The 15,762-nt window shown below is 42.4% G+C and overlaps 1 protein-coding gene across 2 annotated transcripts in view; it reads left to right on the top strand.

The window, feature by feature from the left end:
* Positions 1 to 14,766, top strand: part of LOC125888075 (potassium voltage-gated channel subfamily D member 2-like) — a 51,310-nt gene extending 36,544 nt beyond the window's left edge. The window contains exons 3-7 of one of the 2 annotated variants that reach the window (XM_049575263.1): positions 6,103 to 6,265; positions 6,729 to 6,827; positions 7,739 to 7,837; positions 9,808 to 10,028; positions 13,726 to 14,766. In XM_049575263.1, coding sequence (XP_049431220.1) covers positions 6,103 to 6,265; positions 6,729 to 6,827; positions 7,739 to 7,837; positions 9,808 to 10,028; positions 13,726 to 13,903 — 760 coding nt within the window. In that variant the 3' untranslated portion in view covers positions 13,904 to 14,766. The remainder of the gene's footprint in view (positions 1 to 6,102; positions 6,266 to 6,728; positions 6,828 to 7,738; positions 7,838 to 9,807; positions 10,029 to 13,725) is intronic. The other variant, XM_049575264.1, reaches the window with a different exon arrangement.
* Positions 14,767 to 15,762: the final 996 nt, after the last annotated feature.

Below are 15,762 nucleotides of genomic sequence, written 5' to 3'. Positions count from 1 at the left end.
TGCTTTTTTAGGAAGGGGGATTGGTTTAACTAGATGTCAAATTAAAGGCCTTTTCACACACGCATACACACACGCACACACATAAACAAACAAGTGCATGTTCTCGTGACTGCTTGTGTGAGTATTTGTTCCTGTGCGTCCATGTTTTTGGGTGTCCGGCTCTCGCTGTGAGGCGGTGAGGTCATGTACAGAAATCTGTCTCAGAGCACCCCCTGATGGAATACCGCACCGCTTTTAAGGTCAACCGCACAAACTCTGCCACGCAGGTTGATACAGGGACTCATGAATGTTTGATTGGTCTATTATCCGAGCTGGGCGGGGACATTCATCCCCCGCTTCTGAAATTCAAATATTCCTTTTAGTCTGACATTTCTCCCACACCGTCTGAGGCGAACCCCCAGTTTCACTCCCTCTCGCCGCGCCGGGCTTCATCTGCAATGCTGTCATCTCACTGTAGGACGACAATTCTACAGAATGCGCTGTTTTTAAGACCGGCGCGAGTGTGAGCGCAGTATGGTTTCAGGTGGGTGGAACTGGGGAATTGATACTCAGTCATTCCGACACTCCTCTTCCTCCTCTGCAGGGTGGATAAGGATCTGGCCATCCATCTTCGTGTCTCACCCATGTCAGCTCGGGGTAGCAAACGTGGGTACCTGGTAGTCAGAGACAACAAGAACAAAGCAAGAACATTACTTTAATCTCTCGTTGCTTCTAATTCCTACCTCTGCCGTCATCCAGGAGGCAGAGCTTTGTGTATCTCAGCTTCCCCCTTATGAACAATCCATCACTGTTAGTGTTTCTCTCCAGAGTGCGCTTGCTCCTTTCTTTTTTCTCTTTTTTTCACCTGCTCACCACTATGCTTTGCTTTCAACTGAAAGGACCGCAATATATTCCACAGATGACTGTTCAGACTTATTTTCCCATCCAGCAGCATCTCGCCACTCCTCCCATTTGAATAAAACACATGTGAGCAGCCACGTTTATGTGAGAGAAAGCTTTCCTGCATTTTTTATGTGGATCTCTTAATAGGCTTTCAACAGTACATCCGGAATCTATAATTGACACCTGCTGTCAGGCTTCGTCGGTGATTACATAGGAAAATGACTTGACCTGTAATGAACTGTAAAACTAATGACATCTGTGTGAGATTACTCAACTTGAAAGCAAACTGTTGTACATGAAGTCCCATCAAGCGTGATATTAAAATGTCCACTTTTACATCTTTCCTCCCAAGCTCTGTAAAAGCCCAGGCTGTTGGGCCCAACGTGATGGAAACCTGAGGCTAATGACTCAAGCAGACGGCCGTGGGCATTAGACAACTTCATTTATGAAATAGTCAACCTCCCGTGTAGCGATACATTCACATTACCCTGCCTCACTTGAGAGACGCGCGGCTGTCACAGCCACTGAGCAATGCTGATGTCCTTTCCTACCTGCATTCATCTTACTCTCAGGAGGTAATGGTCTTCTCAGGTCATTTGCGCATTAGGGTCTCGATCATTCATCTCACCCACCTGCAATCCCGTGGATAGCTGGTCCTTCCGCAGCACATAGAGGGATGTTTGGAAGACAAGGAAAACATACATGCTGTGAATCATTTATCCGCACTCGCTTCTTTTCCTTGTGCTGCCTGTGGCCCAAAGTGTCTGCAGAGGGCAATTCATGAGCATGCAGGTTGTGTTCGAATGATTTGTGGCTATAATTTGGAGGTTTTTGCCTTGGAGAAATCAGGGTTTGTGCCCTAATTATTCCATGAGTGATAATCACCTCTCTGTGTGACAACAGAAAATCTAAATGCAGCTAAGTATTTAGTTTGTTAGTCTTGTAAGTGGTGGAGGTGTTTGGTACGTGTACGAGCAAAACTTAAACACAGAATCTTTAGACTGGACTGACTTAACTGAATCACAGTTGTCACAAACAAATCAGTAGTCTTCAGCAGTGGAGCTCCTTTCACTGGTTACTAGGGGTGTAACGGTACACAAAAATCTCGGTTCGGTATGTACCTCGGTACACAAGTCACGGTTCGTTTTTTTTCGGTACAGTAATGAAAAAGACACCTATTAAATATCTTTTACTTATTGGTAACCTTATTAAAACATACCACCACAGCAGTTAACTCTTTTTACACAATTTTTGAATGAAACAAAGATATAAAATCCTGCTTTTTCACATTGTTTGAATGAAAATAGAAATATAAAAGTGAAAAATAAATCCTGTTGTTTTTTAACACATTTTTTGAATCAAAAATATGAATATAAATTTCTGCTTAAACAGTTTTACTCAATTAAAATAAAAAGTATAGTGCGGCTGGTCAGCTTTAAAGCCTGCTCAGATTCAGTTTTACTAGGAACTTACTTAGCTTTCCCACTTTGTTAAAGTGCAGTAAACAAAACATGCTTATATCTAAAGTGCAGCTTAAACAATTTTACTCAACTCCAATGGTGTTGGTTATTTCTTTAGCGCGATGGTCAGGGAAACGCTCTTTCTTTTTAAATGACGACAATATCGTAGTTTGCACCAGATTGCTTTTTCTAGTCATGCCAGTTAACGTTCAAACTCGGGTGGTGTCGCTTTAGATGCGTAAGCACATTAGACGTGTTTCCAAGTACATACCCGACCGCTGTTCTGCAGTGTCGGCACACTGCTTTTGTCTTGTCCACTTGTTTATTTCCATCTTCGTATTTTACCCTGAAACCAAAGCGTTCCCAAACAGAGGACTTAAGGTTTGCGGGTGGATCTTCAGGTTCGTCAGGCTCACTTGCCATGTTGTCAGAATGCCAGAATGCGCTGCACAAAGTGAAAGTGAGGGACTCGGTCCGTCACTCAATTATGTCTGTCAGGGAACTAGATATTTTAAATGGTTTGGCTCGCAAAAACGGAATTAAAATAAAACAAAATAAAATAATATAATATCCTGCGCCCAATAATTCGGTATAGGGTCGTGCTGAACCGAAAGTCGCGTACCGAACGGTTCGACATAAATACACGTACCGTTACGGCTCTACTGGTTACTGAATGTTGTTTCCTTTTTAAAAGACCACAAAACCTCAGAAACATCCGTAACACGATAACTTTGTCTCACATGGTTGGCTGCTGAGCTATTAACCCTTACAGTGTCTGTACTGTCAAGCTTTGCTGAGCTGACTGAACCAGTTTGAACCAGCAACAAACTGAAAAATTACTACTGAACTGAGGACAGTCAGAAATAGTGCTGATTGTCAGTATGAACAGGGATTTGTTCATCTACTGTTGTATGGACTGAAGTGCATTTGAATGGTACTGCAGATAGATAGGCGAAGTCCCTGTGGCACCTTATTTTGTCAAAAGTATGTACGGTAGTCAACGGAGAGAGATTTATCCTGTTTGAATTGTGCCATAATTTACAAATATGATGTTTGTCAAAGTGAAGGAGATAATTCTGCAAATCAAGAAGGTCACAGTTTGTTGCAGGTTTGTTGTAGTGCCATTAAGTTGAGTGTGAAAGCGTTAAGTGAACTCTCACCAACACCAACACGGCCATGACCTTGGAACATTTCACTCACTCAATTCATCCAGAACTAAAGAAAAAGTATTCAAAGAGTTGAAAATCTCTATGAGTCTGGCCATGTTGAGAGCTTCAGCTAAGTAGAAGAAGAGACAGTAGCTGCCATCAAGGTTAGGAGCTTGCATGCAGGACTGTTAAAGGTATACTCTGCAGGAATTGTCATTTGCAAACGGTATCACCAGGAAAAGTAAGAAGTGAAAGCTAGCTCCAGACACACTCTTGCTGTTTTAGAATGAGCGTTATCCACTTGGTATTTCGCTTCACTGTATTTCAATCAGCAGAGACAGATGAATGAAGTAAAGATAATTTTTAATACAGAATATGATTAAGCTTTAACAGAAGTCTTTGGCGCTTGGAGATATTTCGTGATCAACAGACATCTGAACTGCAGCAGGATAAATCTCCCCATTGAGTTCAAATGCTGGTGGTGGCTGCTGACTCTCAGGCTGATGAGGCAGATGAGGCTGATGAATCCGTAAAGACTAGATGGTGATGGGGAGGAGGAGTGCACGCACGACAACAGCAAGAAAGAACCATATTTAAATTAAGGAGCAGTAAGATGATAGGTTGGAGAAGGTGTGTTGCTGTGCTATTGGTTGATTGTGAATCAGCTGATGACTCAACTGACCTACCCAAACAATGACACCTAGAGACAGTGAGTGAGCATACGTGCAAGGAGTGATTTGCAGGGTGAGAGGGAAATTACAGCCTGAGCATGAAATGTATTGTTTTGCTAGAGCTTCATTTGTCTTTTTTTGGCGCCATGTCTGCAGATTTCTTAGATTCCTCTTGGATGTATGCTGCTTACAGTCTGCGACCTGGCGGCTACCTTTTTATAAGGTCTTGACCTCACCTGCACGCTGTGTCCAGGAACACTCAGAACATAACAAAAAAGGTGGAGAAAAAACAGGCAGAGGGCAGAGTCTCTGCAGATAAGTAGTGCTACATTAGAGACACTAGCACACATCACAAATACCCCCACACTGTCAGCATTCAAAAGGCCCTCAAAACCCACCCCTCAGCTGTCCCTTCAACCCCCACATGTTTTTACTCCTCAGTTGACTGAATTCAATTCTAATCTTTCAATTTTTTTTTTATGACTTTATTAAAGAATGTAATGTTTGTTTTTTATTCCTCTTTATACTACTCTATGTAAAGCATCTTTGAGGACTCTGGAAATCTCATATAGTATGTACATATAGTAGAAGTAGCAGTAGTAGGACTGGTACTAGCAGTACTAATGGTAGTGGGTCAGATGTGATGATGGAGAGGGAGCGCTCTTCAATGGAGATAGACCTTTTAGCTGCTTTCTTTTGGGTTGCTGCTATCCTATGAGTCTATACATTGTTTTTTTAGGAAAATCCTTCATAGTGAATCTTTAAGTTTTAATGTAACTTATGCAACTTTTGGATGTGCAGTCTTTCTAGTTATTTATTTTATTTTCACAGTCTTATAGTTCAACAGTTCTACGACAAGCTGCAACTGGTACAAACTGGATCAGAAGATTATTTGCCTCTCGTTGTTAACTATTGTACATATATATTTTCTTTAGATACGTTCCCATGGTGGTCCACCAGGAGGAGAGGGACTTCGCCTCTCTATGTTTAGCTTACAGTAGGAAAAAAGTGAGCAAATTATATAGTTAGTCACTATTTTTTTTATACTAATTTAAGTGGCACTGGAGGCAAATGTAAAGAAAGTGAGATCCTGGAGACAGTTTGATTTTAGCTTTACCTTGAGCGCAGACAGGTCCGACTGCCTGATAGAAGACAGGCACATTAATCTCTCTAATGGGGATGATTCAGTCCCACCTGACATATGTACAACCTTTAATCTGTTCATGCTGAATGTAGCTTGTTCAACGTTTGTTTTAGAATGTTGAAAAATTGCATGCTTGTGCTCCGATCAGATCAGTGTTGCGCTTGATTTCCAAAGAGCTGCTTTTTCGTTTTATCTAGAACTTGAATAGTTTTAATGTGGTTTCAGTGCGTGTCTGCATTCACTATTCAAGGTCCGTTTTGATGTGGGAAGAGGAACAAAACGCACGAGTAGCTGTTAGCGAGGCCCACACACTGAAACCATTTCTCCAGGGTTCGGCATCACACTGTTCCCTTCCCCTTTTGCTTTTACTTGATGTGATACTACTCCCTGTATCTTTCACAAGCTGTTTGGCTAACAGAGGTCACAGGGGATGTGTAGCGCATTTGGTCATGATGTGAAAGCATTAGCCGGTGCCAGCAGGTGTGTAATTATATATGAAACAGGGTTTTAAAAGAGGAAAATCACGACGGCACCTAAGTAGGCCAGGAGAAAGAGACTTCACAAAAGTCCTATTTATTCCTCACCCACTTCAAAAGTGTGACTTCTTATTTGAAGTTGTGAAATCATCCAAGGTCACTGTAACTATTTCAAGACTATTAAAAATAACATTAAACGCACAACAACTTAACGTGATGAAACAAGCCTCCAGGGCGGATTCTGTCAAAGGAATATATTTTTTTTCTCCTTGTTGTTTTTCTACCCAGTGTGCTCACTGTTGTCTGTTCTCTGTGTTTCAGGTATGGTGACATGGTGCCAAAAACAATTGTGGGGAAGGTGTTTGGGTCCATATGCTCTCTGAGTGGGGTGCTGGTCATCGCCTTGCCTGTCCCTGTCATAGTGTCAAACTTCAGCCGTATCTACCACCAAAGCCAGCGGGCAGAGAAACGACGAGCCCAGAGGGTACTGACTCACCCTTCCCTCCGCCTCTTCCTTTCCCTCCCTTTCCCTCTATCTCCCTTTATTTCGCTTCTATCTGCCTCTTTTCTCTGTCCCTGTCTTATCCGCCCGTAACAGAATGACAGGGCAAACACTATCTTCCAGAATATTAATCTTTTATTGTGTTTCTGTGTATGTGTGTATTGGGTGGGCTCAACTTCCTTGAGTATATTTCAGTGAGAGAAAGAAATAAGGGAGGCAATGACAATGACTGAACAAATGATCTTCAGAGTATAGTGTCAGCAGCTTTTCAAGAGCAATATGTGCATTTCTTCCTGAAAGTGTTTGCTGAGGCAGAATTTCCTAATCGTAGAGTTAAGCATGGCCTCTCCCTACTAAATACTGTGGCTGCCAGAGGGAGACAGAGTCAATTAGTGTGACAGACAAACCATCAGGGGCTAAAACAGAGGTCTGTTTGTTCAAACAGAAAACTCGGCTTGCTAGAATCCGCGCTACGAAGATTCGAGGCACTAATGCTTATATGCGCTACAAACAAAATGGGCTCCTGATCGACTCACTGGAGGAGGTAACGGGACCAAGCGGCGGCCGGGGCCTCGCTGACGCTTGCATGCCGCTCTGCTCGGGGGCCATGCCACCACACACGGGGGAGGTGGGGAGGTGTGGGGGGGGCTCTTCATGCTCTAACACAGGGGCTGCTGTCATTCCAGTGCTTTAGTGTGATCGTCGTCTCTCTTACATCCCACCTCTCAGCTGCGGCATTGACATGCTTCCTCAACTCTCTATCCATACAGCAGGAGAGCCAGGCAGGCACACTTGCCTTCTGGTGGAGCACAGCCATTACAGTCACACTGACTCATGACCAAGCTCTGCATGTCTGTCCAACAGGGTTTGGAGGGGAAGGAGGGACCCAAAGGCTTACCGGACAGTAGGTCGCCTATGGAGGCTGTCCGCTCGGCCTGCGTCTCCTCTAAACTCTGTTTTTGATCTGCTGTGTGTTCTGTGTGTTATTTCTAGAGCATCCGGGTCGTAGTGCAAACTAACACAACATAACTTCCATCCCAGAGCCGTGCAGAGCTCCATCAACGTGTGTAGTGTTGTTATGGTGCAGAATCTGTGATGTGTTTGGTGCAATGTGTTCGATCTGTGTCTAGGTGTGCCACTGCTGTTGCACTGAAATGAGCTCTAATTTGACTTTTCTGGTCCTTCTCACCAAATCAGCGAGAAAGAAAGGCAAAACCCAATTCTATCAGTGAAACATGTTGTAATCAGCCACTGTCTCTGCGCACCTCGAAAACATCCCCATCACTAGGTTCTCAGTAGATTGGCTGCCGTGTTACAGATCAGCATTTCAGCCTTCAATGCTTTGCGTACTCTCCACTACATTACCGAGCTAACTGTTGCCTGAGACTCTTGTTTCCGTGCAGAATCTGAACCTGCTCATCTACACTGTGTTTTCTTTACTCTGTGTGTTCCAAGGCCTCCAAGGAGGCAGGACAAGCCCTGGTGGCGAAGGCCCCCAGCCCTCCTTTTGAGAGCCAACATAATCACCTGCTGCACTGCCTGGAGAAGACCACGGTAAGATACCTTTTTCTCTAAAAGCTTTATCCACTGGAAAACATGTGCTTAGGCATCTTTCATTCTTTCTGTCTTGGTAAAGGATTTTAGATGGTTTAAAATAGCTCACTGTAATAAAAAGTTTCTTTTCTGTGAAATTGCATCACTTCTGTCTGTGCTGTGTCCAGGGGCGGATTATCAGACAATGGGCCCACCCTACCCTACCTCCCCTACATAGGAGCAAGACACGCACTTTAGGGGCGGTGTCTACCAATGTGTTTTTCCTGAAGCCAGCATATTTTTTTAGATACTGTGCAACTACATATTTTCGCTTTGCTTCAAGTGCCAGCAGCGTGATGAGACGCTGAATCTCTACTCTGCACCAAGTGCTGCCTGTTTGCTTTTGTTTTGAGTTTTAAAATGTGACACATTGGGTAAAACGACACACTTTTCACTTCAGCTGTTTAATTACAGTGGTGGAGGGACAAATATCACAAAGATATGAACAAGTGCTGAACAATACCAATAGAGGAGGAGTATGGTAATATACCATTTATAAATCAATATATCCTTAACTCTACCTTGCACCAACTTTTTTTACTTGCACGGATATCCCGTATCATAGCAACCAGATGCAACCAAAGCGTCTTAGCTGAAAAAACGCTGCGCCTTCAAAGTGCTCTCAAGTGCTCCCAGCTGAGCATTTCCTGAAGAGCGCCTGGCGTTTTCAGCTGGGAAAAAAAAAACACTTTGGTGGACAAAGGGCCTTTTAGCTGTTTAGTCTGTCTTTGTGTCATTGTTTTTCCTCTCTTTGTAGTTGTAATGCATCTTTTTGTGGTCTCTTTGCAGTCGTTTGTCCTTGTAGTGGTTTTGTGTCTCTGTGGGATCATTTTTTGTCTCTTTGAGATTATTTTGTTCTTTTCGGTCACTTTGTGTCTCTTTGTGGTTGTTTTGCCTCTTTTTTATAGTTATTTTTTATCTCTTTGTAGTTCCTTTGCATATTCTTGGTCATCTTGAATCACATCCTGGTCACTACGTGTTAATTTGAGTGACATTTTGCAGGTGAAGGCCCCCCTGTACACTGTGGGCCCTTGGGTCTGTGCCTGGTATGCCGGTTCACTAATCCTTTCATGGCTGTATTATCAGTAGCACCAGCCTGTTACAGTGTGTTGCAAATAGAAACAAAGTGAGCTTTTTCATCCATGCACAAACTGTACAAGCTACTGTATTTTATATAAGGCTGGAGTTAAAAATAGCTGTAAATGGGGCTGGGAGTTGTCGATTCCCCTCGCCAGCAACATGCTAAAGATAACATGACTCAGCCAGCCAGTAATATTATTCCGTCCCAACAAACCAGCATACTTCATTTTACACTATCTATAATTTAGAGATGTAAGAGCCTCTTTAATACTCAGCTGTGACATGAGTTTTACACTTGCAGCTCTAAGCCCTGTACAGAGACATGGACAGGCAGTAAATCAGTGTCCCCCCTCGTAGATGATCCTCCCCGGTTGTCTGGGAAAAGCTCCATAAATGCTTCATACCATTCAGATGGGAATGCACATGTTTACATTAGGCCTCTCATGGTGTGCATTATAGATGGCAGGAGTGACAGAAGGGAGGTATAAGAAAAGAGGCATGATTCAGAACATGGCATCAGATCCCACGCGGTGTCACTCTGCCACCTGCTGGCAGAGCCCGACACACACTTGGATCCTGACCTTCAAGTCATGCTCATTTGTCACAGGGATAACAGTTGTGAATGTTTTCACAGATGGCACTTAATATGGACATCTGGGCCAATATATTTCTATTCCCTTGATGATTCATTTTCCAATTATTAAACAATTTTGCTGTGGATTCTGTTCAGTCTGTTTAGTCTTTACTGTGAAACATCTTTACTCATGATTTAGCACAGCCAATCATTGATGTAATAGAGTGATTCATGAGCAACATTGAATCCCTAATTTTCCGCCGTCTCCCACCGACAGAATCATGAGTTCGTGGACGAGCAGACGTTTCAGGCCAACTGCATGGAGATCTCCATGATGCACAAGTCGGGGTCCCGCACGTCCTCGCTGTCCTCGTCTCCGCATGGCCTCAGCTCGTGCTGCTCTCGACGCCACAGGAAGAAGAGCAGTTTCAGCCTGCCCAGCACAAACAACCAGGAGCTCAGCACCATACAGATAAGAGAGAGGCCAGTGGCCAACAGGTAGTCTCTCAGTCTGTCTGTCTCTACATCTCGGTCTCCCCCGACTCACTCACACCATGTACACTCCCATGGAAACAACTGATCCTGTCTTATCAGATAGAATAAACTGTATTAATTTCACATAGAGGAATTAAAGGAGCTGTTTGTAAGATTTAGGGGGATCTAGTGGCATCTAGCAGTCAGGACTGCAGATTTCAACCAGCTGAAACTTCTCATGTTATGGATTCATTCAGTGTTGATTGTTCAGGAGGGTTTTACTGGGAGCTGAATTATCCACAGAGGTCTCTCCAAAACAAACAGGCCAGGAGATTAAAACTGGAAAATACACTAAATAAAGCTGTTTCATGTTACACATTAGTGTCTCTCCCATGCTGTTCGGCACATCTCAGACAGCCTGCTAGCCCAGAAACTGCTAATATATGCTCAACTTTTTACTCTGATAGCTTAAGATCCAGACACTCAGGAGGTGTTTAGTGGGGGCTGAATTATCGCAGAGGTCTCTGCCTCTCTGAAACAAACACATGCGGTGATCTGAACCAGTGAAACACTGAATAAAGGGGTTTTATTTAAAAAAAAACAACTGTTTTTCTGACGCTGCTGTGAACTTTGGCAGCTGACAAAAAAAACACAAATGGCCCTATCTAGAGCCACTGTTTGGTTTGTCCACTCCAGGCTACTGTTGAAACATAATGGTGCAACATGGTGTTCTCCGTGGACGAGGACCCACTCTCTATGTACATATAAACGGCTCATTATAAGGAAACAAACACACAATCTAATTTTCATGTGATTATACACTAAAGAAAACGTGCTGATTATATTCCATTTCTGCCAATATATCCCTCGATATCCTACACGCTGGACCTTTAAATGATGGATTCATTTATACAGATGTATAGACAATTATCTATTATAAGGAAGTACAAAAAAACCCATAGGATTGCTGTGCAGTGAAAAATCATGTGTCTCCATATTTTGTTTTAAGGTTTTCAGACATAGTGGATTCAGATAGTGTTAAATGGTTAAATGATCTAAAATACATTAGCTTCACACAAGGCTATTTCCTTTGTTTGATAACATTTTTTGGAGATACATGGTTTTCACTGGACAGCAACAACATGTGAGTTCAAAGCATGTGTGATTGTAAACACGTAGGGTTTCACAAGTGTACAGTCATGTCTTATTCATACCTCTACCGCTGGGCGCCTCGGTGTTCTTTGCGGGCTGGTGCAGGCAGTTGTCATGCTCACCAGGTATCAAACTGCGGCTGATTGCATAATGCATGTAATTTCACACATGCATGTTGGGACCAAAACTGTCTTGAGATCCCACCTCTCGGCTCTGATGCCCAATCAAACTTAATGGCATCTGCAGTGCCTGGTGTGTAGACACATTTTTCAGGGGGTGTGCAGCGCATCTTTGTAGCTCAAGCCCTGCAAACCATCTCTACAGCTCCACAAAGCATTACTTTCAAATTGCATGTGATAGTCTTAAAGGGCAAGTTCACGCAAGTTATGACTCTTCTGGTGTCTGTCTGCAGATAGTTTTGGTCATATTTGCCCTGGTTTTGACGACATCTATCTCTGAGATTTCTGCTTCCAACTCACTACAACAAAAATGGAGGGAATTTGTGGTGCTCAAAGAAAAATAAAAAAACATAGCAACATGTTCCTCCAAAAACATTTCTCTGAATAATCCACAGATGGTTTCTGGTGGAACTACTTTCTACAGAAGAAATAGTCCCTCCTCTCTGTGAAAGCAGTCAAACAGCTTGTTCTGTGGATTATCCACTGCAGCTAGGAAAGTGTATCTACTGTTGCTGTTGAAATTATTTTTTTGATGTTGTACGCAGCAACATTCACCTCTATTATATCGGGGCGCAGCAGAATTCTCAGAGATGGATATCTCAACACACAGGCGAGTGCTGTAAAACCTAAACTATGTGTATTTCCTGATAACACAAGGGGTGGGAGAGAAAACATGTCACTTTATAAACTGGGTGAACTGGTAGTCATTAATCTTGTTGTGAAAGATTTCCTATTCAGATGAAAGTTATATTTAATGAGTGAGCCTGCCATCACATGTTTTAGCGTTCATTTCTCATGTGAAAGTTGACCATGATAGTACACACTGTACACTGTCAATATTAGGGGTGTAAATCACCAGTTTCATCATGATATGATATCATATAGTTTTTTTGGACGACATGATATTTGCCGATATTACAAAGTTTGTCACAATAGGATTTTGATTTGATGCGATTTAGGGGCCTGCGATCAATATGAAACAATATTATATGCACATTTAACTCAGTCGGTTACAGAGGAAGCTGCCACCCCTTATTTTTTTGCTTTCGACCATAAAAGATAAAAACAACACAAAAAAAGGTAAATAATTGTAACTGCCTAAGTGCAGTGAAGGTTACTTTTAACCGACACCACTAACACATAAAATAGCACATGGGATAAAGCTTTTTTCCTCTACTCATAGCTTAACAAATTACAAGTAGCATTATTATTTGTGTTACTCACTGTTGATTAAAGTCACAGTGTCTCCAGACAGAACAGCTCGGGTGAATTTCAGCCTGCATGCACATTTATTGTTGAAACAGAGCAGGTAATGTTAGTGTAGTGAGAGGTTAGTAGAATGAGATGCCCATCCAGACAGGTAACGTTACGTCGTACCCATTTATTCTGTCTTCTTTCTCTTGGCTGCTTGCGTATCCTCAAGATGACAATATGGATCAAAGATATTGGATTGTTCAACATTTAAATGATATATCGATCCAGATTGATGAATCGTTACACTCCTAGTCAATAAGAAATTAAATCTGTTCACATGCATCCAAAAACACATTTAGAAGGATAGTTCACAGTGCTGTTTATCAGTCTGGATTGTTTTGGTGTGAGCTGCAGAGTGTTGGAGATATTGGCTGTAGACATGTCTGCCTTCTCTCAAATATAATGAAACTACATGTCACTCAGCTTGTGGTGCTCAAAGAAAGGAAAAAAATACATTTGAAAAATCAACAGCAATGTCTCTTTCCAGAAATCCTGACCTGGTTACTCAAGATAATCCACAGATCTTGTTGTGAGCAGTTTCATGTAGGAACTATTTTCTTTCTACTGAACTAAACCTGCCAACCGTATCACTGTGCAGAATGAGGCGTGCATCTACTGCTACAAGCCTCTTGTCCATGAGCAGATGCACACTTCCCTCTGAGTGGTGATACGGCTGGCAGGTGTAGTTTGGTAGAAAGAAACTAGTTCCTACATGAAACTGCTCACAACAAGGTCTGTGGATTATCTTGAGTAAATGGGTCATGATTTCTGGAAAGAGACATTGCTGTTGAGTTTTTCAAAACGGATATTTTTTGAGCGCCACAAGCCGAGTGTCATCTAGCTCCATTGTATGTGAGAGAAGGCAGACATCTCCAACACTCAGCAACTCACACCATAACAATCTAGACTGGCAAAAGGTGAGGTCCACACTGAGAACTGAGATACGTATGTAACTAAATGAGCAAAAGGTCCTTCACATATTCTCCCTGTACTGTACAAAGAACGTGGATGTTTCTGAATCGCAGCTTTCAGACTGTACAATATAAGAAAAGAGAACTTTGTGTAATACAGGCTTTGTGTTGTACATTCACAAGGTCAGGCCTCTCACCCTCTTTCATCCGGTGTTTCTTTTACAGCCGCTCCAGCCTGAATGCCAAACTCGATGAGACTGTGCCCTTGAAATGTGACGAACCTTACATCACTCCTTCCATGGTCAGCCTATCTGCGCCGGTGGTGACCTCATCAGACGGGCACGGCTCCTCCACCACCACCGCATACTCTCAGAGCAACATTGTCCGAGTATCTGCCTTGTAGATGTCATGCTTATCTGATCAGCCAACTGGTCTTGAGAAGCACCACATGCCGAGGAGAGGGACCACCGAGCATCAACCTGCCATAATCTAGAGGGATTATACAATTAGCAGAAATCGGGGTTTTTTGAAGTAGTGATCTCATCTGATGTCAAACTCTGCATGGTATTAGAGTGATGTGGACCGCTGCCTTGGGAATGAAAGCGAACCAGCAAATTTTGCTCCATTAAGCACAGCAGAGCAATGAAGTGTTGGGATTGCGTGGTTATCGCTGTTGCCTAAAAATACTGAGAAAAAAAACTTTATTTTTGAATATGTAATGTAGTTGTATTTGTGTCTTCTGATTCAAAGGAGGTGAGGCAGACGTTAAAAGGTCGTTCTTGATGGCCTCTGATGACAAAGCACACATATTCATTGACTGAGGGCCATCTTTGTGAATAATAAATCAGCCCACGTACACATGAGGAACATTCACTTCACTGAGTTGAATAGGTTGTTTTAAAACCCCACGATTAACTGGTTTCTGATAGTCCCCTCACTGTTGTAAATTCAGAAAACATACATCCACTGGAATGGATAACTGTTGTGAATATTCATTAACGGACTCATTAACTGGTTGATGTCATCGCTTGATGAGTAAAAATATACTACGCATCCTGACATGTTTGTGAAATGTGCAAGTGAAAGTCAAAATGACGAAATCTGTGTTAGCTTACATATTTGACATTCTGATATGGATCTGTGTGAAAGCCACTGTCGTTAATTAACAATTGATATTGAGAACTATACAGGGTACATATTAGTTAGGTCACAAGGTAGAAATACATGTGAATGTTCTCCGTAACACTTAACTAATACTAACCCTAACGTGGACACATAGCATTGACCTGGAAAAAAAAACATATGAAAGAATGTTGAACATCGATTCCATTGAGTTGCTCTTAAATTATAATATTCATCATAAGAAGCGAGACTTGGTAGATTTCACTGTGTTAAAGGGCCATTTTGTACATTTTTCATATTGTAAATATCTCAGAACTTTATCAACTGCATTTGAAGTTGGCTCCTCTTATTTCTAGATTTAGTTGACAGTTGTTGGCATACTATTTCTGTCTGTTAACTGGTTGAATTAAGGATTTGCATGCTGTCATTGCAGAATTCTGTTTTATTAAAAGTATGTCTCTGCTTCTCGTTGGAGGTTTGTCGGTTAAAAATGAGATCGGTGGAAGGAAACACAATGAGACTGGTATGTTATGATGTAAATTCCGCAACACTTTGCTTTTAATGAAATGCAAATCTTGTCATGGAGTACATATATGAGGGGGGAGAGGACAAGGGACAAATGATCACACATTGTGCATTTGGTGCAGTGGATAGAATAAATACTGTAGCTCTACTGAAACATCCATTAAACGACCCATGTCTTTTCTTTTTCTTTGCTTTTTTATTTCCTAGAGGACAATTAGATGGGCTTCATAATATTTTGGCTGATTACTCAAAGAGCATTACTAATAAGAGAATGGGATCATAATTAGGTGCTGCAGGAGGACATGTGAGGACCTGACTGGCCCAGTGGTGGGTCCTGCCTGCAGGGTCTCTGGAGACAGACGAGCAGGCCCCTGTGATTGTTTGACAGGGAACTCAGCAGCGTCCACCTGCTGAGCTGATTGCATCAGTCCAGGCTGCTTCTCGCTGCATGCAGCGCCTCTGCTCTGCGGTGTTTAGTAACTGCTGTGAAGGCAGCCTGCATAAAATCTGAGATAACGCAGCGGCGTATAAAATAATATACCTCCAAAACCCAAATGAAAATTCACACTTTGATGTCTGGGAGGTTTAATATCTGAGCAGTGACCAGACAAATGT

The sequence above is a fragment of the Epinephelus fuscoguttatus genome, linkage group LG4 (genome assembly GCF_011397635.1).
Source record: "Epinephelus fuscoguttatus linkage group LG4, E.fuscoguttatus.final_Chr_v1".
Classification (NCBI taxonomy): Eukaryota; Metazoa; Chordata; class Actinopteri; order Perciformes; family Serranidae; genus Epinephelus; species Epinephelus fuscoguttatus.
This window is presented reverse-complemented; position numbering and strand designations above follow the sequence as displayed.